This window comes from Phyllobates terribilis, unplaced genomic scaffold (genome assembly GCF_046119375.1).
Source record: "Phyllobates terribilis strain yellow unplaced genomic scaffold, ASM4611937v1 Scaffold_13__5_contigs__length_258822181, whole genome shotgun sequence".
In the NCBI taxonomy this organism is placed as follows: domain Eukaryota; kingdom Metazoa; phylum Chordata; class Amphibia; order Anura; family Dendrobatidae; genus Phyllobates; species Phyllobates terribilis.
The window spans coordinates 71,049,718-71,058,207 of NW_027362773.1; the positions used below are offsets into that span (position 1 = coordinate 71,049,718).

At 40.5% G+C, this 8,490-nt stretch overlaps 1 protein-coding gene across 1 annotated transcript in view; it reads left to right on the top strand.

The window, feature by feature from the left end:
• Nucleotides 1–8,490, top strand: part of HIPK3 (homeodomain interacting protein kinase 3) — a 191,560-nt gene that overhangs the window by 170,351 nt on the left and 12,719 nt on the right. The window contains exons 7-10 of the mRNA XM_073658122.1: nt 2,633–2,792; nt 6,669–6,792; nt 6,952–7,073; nt 7,179–7,306. Coding sequence (XP_073514223.1) covers nt 2,633–2,792; nt 6,669–6,792; nt 6,952–7,073; nt 7,179–7,306 — 534 coding nt within the window. The remainder of the gene's footprint in view (nt 1–2,632; nt 2,793–6,668; nt 6,793–6,951; nt 7,074–7,178; nt 7,307–8,490) is intronic.

Here is an 8,490-nt window from a genome sequence, read left to right on the forward strand (position 1 = left end):
TCTTGTTTTGTTCAGAGTGTGCCAAAGATTTAAAGGCCGATGGGGTCGGAGGTTTAGGCATTCTTCCTCATGTTTGGTGGGACCACAAGCCTGATTAATTTTGTCTTGTCTACTGTTAGATTTATACTTCATGTATAGTAATGTACACTCTGAATTGAATTTCTTTTGATTTCCTAATGAATTTCTGTATTTCTAGTTTGTTACAATAACCTCCGACATAATCATGCTGTCTACGTGTTTTTTTGCCTTTGCTTTTTCTTTCCTTCTGTGATGCTGTTACATGGATGTCTATCTATTTACTTTGGGTTTTATAATTTGATATGAACTGAATTAGAAACAACAGTATCTGCAGAGTGGTTTTTGAGGGTAGAATTTAAGGGAGATAGTGTAAGCTCTGCGCACAGTGGCATGGCTTCAGGTTATAATGCAGCCATGATCGCGGTGATGGACCTCAGTAATGTTAATGGCTCTGTCATGTCACAGACTATAAAAATCCCTATTCCTTCTGTCAAATATACCAGTATGGCTCTGTTCACATCAGTTTTGTGGCTTCTGTTTTTTACAGAAGCTATATGGCAATTTCAAAACCATTGCATGCACCAGTGGTGACTTTATGACGCCAATAAGGTATGAAGGGTCCTTTTATTTTTTTCTCCAAGGTGTCTGTCATTTTAATGGGAAAATTAGTGCTGCGTACACTGCTGTTTTCATGTCAAAGTGACAGAATCCACAACTAGGACTCAAAGTGACCCCACAGATAGGAACAGAGTCTAAGCTTTATAGAAACCAAGACCGACACCAGTAACTCTAGCCTGGAAAAAAGCCTTACTGACTATCATCTCCACAGATAGGACCATCAATGCGATATGTCCATAACTCCTGATGCATCTCATTTATGTATGAGTGACACTTGGACAATTCTCTGCAACTATAACAGATGCTTTGGGGGATAGAATTGCGACACAAATGTGAGCTGTGTATGTGCTCTGTTACTGTTTATCAATTTAGTAAATGTTGTAATTAAAAATTTTGAGTTGTTTTATTTCTGCAGCTCCTATACTGACCTATGTGTCTCCATGGTGACAGACAACAAACGAACCCTGTATAGTCTGATCTGCAGTCATCCTCCCTTCTACCTGTCCTTCTTGCTAACCTACCAAACATAAATTAGCATAATGTAGAGGCCATGGATGGAAATATGGCTGCACTGCACAGGGTTTGTTTGTAGTCCGTTACTCTGGAGGTGTTATAGAAATGATGGGTCTTAATGAAAAAAATTCTAAAGTTGCTTTTTGTTTTTGTTTTTTTAATTTCAGATCCATTTAGACAATAAAACAATGGTTGCAAAGGTGTCTGTAGCCTTCACAAGTGGCTGCCTGTCATATTTGAATGCACAGTGTAGTCATATGGCAGATCACCACAGAAATAGTGTATGAGAGTTGTAGTTAGGCTGGAAACTCAGCCATCGCTTCTTTTGCCATATCCCATCTCCTTTCCTCGTCACAGACCTCATCCCCTATGCTCTGTATTTCTGGCCAGTAGGAGCATGTACCCCCGACAGGACATGGAAAATATGACTGCAATGAAATACTCACCAAACTGTTGGCGCACAGTCACATTCTTAAATAGGTCAAAGCTGAAGTATAGATTAAATGGACAAGACAGATGGTAGCACTGCGATTTATGCTATTAAACACAAGCATACCATATGCCTGTTACCCAAGTCAGAGCGGTGAACTCTGCACTGCCTGGTTACTCCTAAGGCTGTCCATGGTTATGTACAACCAAATGTCACATGGTGGCACCCAAAACACTTCATAGGGTCAATGCAAGGGGGGGAAGCTGCTCACTGGAGTTCATGGTTACTGAGTGACAAGCAGATTGTAGAAGTCACTACATTCATGCTGCCCGAACCAGGGGCATTGTGCATCAGTACCCACCAGTGCGATTGCAGCCGGTATGTTTTACTGTGAAATTCTGCGGCATTTCATAGAAAACATAGCTTGAAAAGCCAATTGGTGGTTATAGGGAGAGACCTGACTAGTCCGACATGGTCTCTGGCCGGCTTCTCTCTGTACTGCTCCAGGTGATTGACAGGTCCTTCCATATGTACTTATGTGGAGGAGCCTTATCAGTCACCTGCCGCGGAGTGTGGAGGAGCCAGGGCCGGTCCCAGCTGTTGTTGGAATCCTGGCTGCAATCGCAGGTAAGCGCTTCGATCCATGCTGCCCCTGGTTCAAGCTGCATTAATATACTGACAGGTATCCTTTAAAGCTCTATGCAAAAGAAAAAACAAACCTGGACACTGGGAGTGTGATTGTTGTAAAGCTTAGCATTAGCCCTTTACAGACTGTGAACAAGCAGGGGATGCAGCCTGTTTGCAGCTCAGCACAATATTGCTGTGAAAGCACGAGGAGCCTAGCTTTAATACAGAGCATAAATGAAGATCCGTACACGGTACAGCAATAGTCAGCATTGTACTGGGCATGATGGCCAGATTACATATGAGCAGTAAAATGGTGGCCAATGGGCCACTGAATGGAAACAAATGAGAGCTTTTGGATTATATTGATGTTGGTGTTTTCAAATCATATTTACTATGAAGACCAAATGAAGTTGTTTTCTTTTTCAGTGTAAAATCGTGTTTCCATATCATCGATGTTTGCAAGTCTCGTCCCAGCCTCTGTGACGCATCTAACCGCAATAAAACAGCAGTCATGAGACCGATCGCCTCAGTCAACGCCGCCAACCTTCCCACTGGGTTTACCAAAATTGGCAATGTCCGAAGTCAGGTGTGTGCTAAATTCCTGCTAAATCTCTGCTATCAGTTGTACAGGGATGTAGGTTTATTCTATGTTCTGTTGTGACATTGAACAGTTTGGGAGTGTCCAGAGCATATGAAGAAGCACATGAGCGATGTCCTTGTCTCAGGTGCCACCTACTGATAGGTTTTCTATAACTTGTAAAATGAAGTCATCCTGGGTTTCTCCTTCTTGGGCTGCAGAGTCACTGTGTTGTAAACAGCTGTGTTTTTCTTACTCATTACTTTTAGGGATGTGAGTAGTGCGCCATCTAGTGGCTGAATAGAACTTTGCATGGTTAAGGGTGTGTAAGCATTGTCCAGTGTAATTTAACCCCTTAAGGACATGATCTGAATGGGCCTTAGCCAGTTTATTTTTTTTGCTTTTACTTAACCTTTTTTCAACATCCATAATTTTTTTATTAACTTCATTTACGGGCCTGAATGAGGCTTTGTTTTATTCCAGACAGATTGTATTATTTTTCAGCACTGTTTTGGGGTGTATATATAAATTGCTGGGTAGAACAAAGCAATTTTTTTTGCTTTTATTTTTACTGTTCACGTTTCATACCAAATAACAATGTGAACGGATACTCCAAGTTATGACGGTCAGGGTAGGGTCCACACAAGTGTATTTTCGGTCTGGGTCCTGCCTGTGAAAAAACAGCACACAGACCAATATTATTCAATGGAGCAGTGCTCATGAGCGGGGTTTTTTGTTTTTTTTACACTGATCAAGTCTTTGTGTGAAAAAATTGCTTCACTGTCAAGTTTATGGGTGCGGAAAAAAATCTGATGCCGTACGCTGCCTCCAATCCTCTGACCGAAAAAACTGTAGTCTTGTAAATTATCTGCTTTTGTAAAAAAGAAACAGATGACAAGTGAGAAAAAAATGGTTAAAGGTTTTTAGATGTAACTCTGACAATATTTTATACGTTCCTGTAAACTTAGCCTCATGCAGATACCTAATGTGTAGGTTTTTGCTTTTTATTTTCTATGCATATTGAAAATGTATTTTTATATGGAAAAAAAATCTGATTTTCTTGTGGTGAGGACTTTACTCTTTATTGCGTTGTTTCCTGAAATTTATTTTGCAGGTGGTTTTATTTATACATGTATGAGTATGTATGTATATATATATATATATATATATATATATATATATATATATATATATATATATATATATATATATATATATATATATATATATATATATATACTGAACTGTGCAAAAGTTTAGGCTGGTGTAGAAAAAATACCACAAAGTAAGGATGCTTTAAAAAAACAAACGTGTTAATAGTTTATTTTTATCAATTAACATAATGTAAAGTGAATGAACAAAATAGAAATCTAAATAAAATCATTATTTGGTTTGGCCAAAGTCTGCCGAATCAATACGGCATCAATTGTTCTTTGAAGAAACAAAGCATGGAAATTGTTCCAAACATCTCGGCGAACCAATCACAGATCTTTGGATGTCGCCTTTCACAAATCGTTCTGTCTCTTCATGTAATTCCAGAAAACTCAGTGATGCTGTAATCAGGGCTCTCTGGGGGCCATATCACTACCTCTAGGGCTCTTTGTTCTTCTTTCAGCTGAAGATGGTTATTAATAGCATTGGCTCCAAAACATACAGCCAGATTTCCCCTAATGGTACTACATAGTGAATATACGTTTCTGCTTGTATTTCCCAGTATTAAGGACACCATTAATCCTGACCAAATCCCCAACTCCATTTATTGAAATGCAGCACAAAACTTACAAGGGCCCTCCACCATGCTTCACTGGTCCTACAGACACTCCTTATTGTGCATCTCTCCAGCCCTTCAGAAAACAACTGACTTTTGTTATAGTCACGTTTCACATTGTGATTCATCAGTCCTGAGCACCTGCTGCCATTTTTCTGCATCCCAATTCCCATGTTTTCCTGCATAGTTTACACACTTGGCCTGTTTTTCATGTAAAAAGTTTGGGTTTTGTGTGTAATTCCTCTATGATGACACTTCTGGCCAAACTTCTCTTAGCAGTAAATAGTTGTACCTGGATCCCAGTAGTTGCTTCCATTCCTGAGCTGATGGCACTACTGGATTTCGACCAGTATTAGAGAGAAGTAAACATGATGGGTCTTTCATCTGCTGCATTAAGTTTCCTTGGACAACCACTGCGTCTGTGGTCCTCAACATTTTTTGGTGCTTCTTCAAAAGAACTTGAACAGATCTAGAAACCTCAGTCTGCTTTGAAATCTTTGCCTGGGAGAGACTTTGCTGATGCAGTATAACTACCTTGTGTCTTGTTGCTGTACTCTTGCCTACAAAATCCCCAACGTGGTGCAAGTGTATCTATAAGAATTGATGCTGTTTTGAAGGAAAAGTGTCTAAACACCAATTATTTGATTTAGTTTAGTTTTCTCCTTTGTTCGCACTTTCTATTCGGAAAAGCAGTGTGTGTTTGTAGGTTTATTACGTGATAGAGGGAGTTACATAATTTGTCCTGCAAGAGATCATAAAAGATCTTTGGGGAACATATTTTTCTCTCTTATTCATTTTTTCCACTAACATTCATGGGAGCCCCATATACAGGAGAAGGCATCTCCTACAGGAGAAGGCAGTCACTGGCAGAGCTGATCTGCATCTGCTGGGACCAAGCAGATCTGCTAGGTCAGGCAGCTACTTGGTGATCATGAGATCATGATTATTTTCATGTTATAAAATTGGTATAGTTAGAAAGCATGAAAATAGTTTACATTGTTTACTTCTCATTGCCAAGGAGATCAACCACCAGAGCCTGGCCAAATATTCGATTCGCAACGTTTACAATCCTCGCTGGGGGAAGAACACCTGAGATCCCAGTCAGATCTCTTTAGCACATTGATTTCTATACAGCTTCCCGCCTTCCTCATCATGTCATCTTCTCATCCAAAGCTGCTGATATCAGTTCTGCAAATCACCTCCACCCCTCCCCTGTGGCTGGCCCACAACTTTCAGGCCAGTTTTCCCAATCACTGACCAAGCTTGTTGGAAGGCTGTGTTATCTCTGTATGCAAACATAGCGATAACAGTGTAGACATAAGAACAAGCCGCTGACTGTCTTGAGTGTGTAGCTTACACTCAGCAGTAGGAGAAGATACTGCATCAAGACTCACTCAGGGAGGAGTGCCGCCCCCACCCGCTACCAGCAACAAGGCAGTGACAGGGTGGAGAGCTGTGTGCTGCTCAAGACATGTTAAGAATAACCCTTTCATTACCTATAGGTCTTCAATATTCTCTCTGCAGCATAGGTTTTTATTTCATAAACAACCAATCACATTGGGCCCGAGCTGTTCCACACCCCAATTTCTTTTATACCTCTCCAGCTAAGCGCTTAAATTACTGACCACCCCAGGTCTGTGGGTGCTACATGGCATATGTTGGTTCTGGGTTACAGTAGGGTCCTGAATGGGTAACCATCATCCCCCACACCATAGAATATTTATGGACATGGATTGCCTTAATTAGGAATACCCTTAAAGGGGCTGTGCAGCACCTCTCTCTTCTACACGGTCTGATATCAAACAAATATCATGCATGAAGAGATGGCGCTGTACTTTGGGTGAGATAGTTACTGAGGCAACCCTCCAATGCCTATGAGGTCTCGGGCACGTGTCCTTTTCTAAATAATGAGTGGCTCATGATCTTCTGGCCTCTCAGATAGTAGTGTCTCTCCACAGCCAATGTAAAGTCACATCAAAGAGTGAGGCACCCCACAACCACTCTGTGAAGGACTAGGTCCTTACTTTCCTATACCAGAGATCCACATGTTTGCTGCAGACCTTTTCTTATGTGCTTGTATTTTTTGTTATTGAATAAAAATACATTTATTGTTTCAGGCGTTAACAACTTCGGGGCATTCAGTGATACACCACGGGATCCCAGTGCAGGCAGGAACTGCTCAGTTTGGTTGCAATGATTCTTTTCAGCAGACCCTGATACTTTGCCCCCCAACTCTCCAAGGTATGTTATGAGCTATTATTAAACTGCTGTACTGAAGCGGTTTGTGTCCCCTGCATTTAGAGGGCTGATTTAGTTCTACGCTCTCATTCTTCTAAACTGGTCTTATTGCTTTAACTGACTGTTAATTTGATGATTGAATATGACTCCTTATTCTTGCAGGAATCCCACCAAATCACGGCAAGCCCACAAGTTATTCTGTGAGAGTAGATAATGCTTTACCCTTAGTAACGCAGGCTCCGGCCATTCAGCCCCTACAGATACGACCAGGTGTCCTTTCCCAGGTGAGATTTTCTCCTAGAAAGCTTTATAAATGAGCAATCATGTATTTTATGCTATTACATTTTTTTTTATAATGTAATTAAAATATTTACATGTTACCATTTCAGCACATGTGGTCAAATGGAACACAACCAATATTGGTTCCCGCCTGGTCACAGGTGACAACTGTGGCACCAACTACAACAACACTTGCCTCCGATACCATGGCTGGACCACAGAGATTGGGAGACTGGGGGTAAGTTAAAAATATGTACATGGCCTTAGCAACCTATCAAACCTCCCATACTGGATCAGTCAGATTGGATGGATTAGCATTATGCAGTTGGTGTGGGAGACCATATAATCATTTGCAACTTCTGTCATCTAGCACTCCTCTCTTGCTGCTGTGTTGGCATTTCCCTCATAGGGTAATGTCAGACACCGTTGGCTAAACAGCCATGCGCTAAACAAGACTGACCTCACATTAGAGCACTGCCTTCCTCAGGAGAAAGCACACTCCTGAGGTGCAACCTCTCTGCAAGCAGCAGCAGTACTCCAGTTATATAGCCACAGAGTACTGATGTTACACTAGTCTGGGAAAATTTAAGGCTTTGGAGGCCATTTTAGATCATATTTTTTGATCCGGAAAGAAGGAACTTGCCAAATGCAACAACATGGAAAAAGAATTGAACTTTAATTACTCGTTAAATCACCTTCTTTTCCCGAAATTCAAATGGCGAACTCTAAAATTATAAAATTCATTATCATATTTAGTATCACGGCTTAAAAAGCCAGCTACTATAGAACTGTCAGCCAAAAAATAAAAAAGTTACAGCACCCAGAATATACCAGCTTTTATTTATATATTATTTTATTGATTGGTATTTTGTTTTTTTTTTGGGGGGGGGAGGCGTGGGGGTAATTACTTTTTTAAGTATTTAAAAGCAAAAAAAAACCTCTTAAGTCAAGTCAATTTTATTGAAAGTGAATTCTATGAAAACAATGGCAGAATAGTTGTATTGGTTTCTTTTTTTTTTTTTTTTTTTTTTTTTTACATTTCCTTAACTTGGATTTTGTATTCCATTTTATTTGTACATTAAATGGCAAAATGAATAATGTAATTCAAAACTATAACTCATCCCCCCAAAAAATAAAGCCACGTAAAGCTATGTCGAAGAAAAAGTAAAAAAATGTTATTGCTCCTGGAATCGAAGAGACAAAAAGATGAAAAATGGCTGTGTCTCCAAGGGGTTCAAGTGTAGCTTTTGTTTCAAGTGAACTTGCAGCAGAATGTCTGTCTGCCTCCAGCTCCTCTCCTTTCCTCTCTCCTCCCCTTTCCTCTCTCCTCCCCTTTCCTCTCTCCTCCCCTTTCCTCTCTCCTCCCCTTTCCTCTCTCCTCCCCTTTCCTCTCTCCTCCCCTTTCCTCTCTCCTCCCCTTCT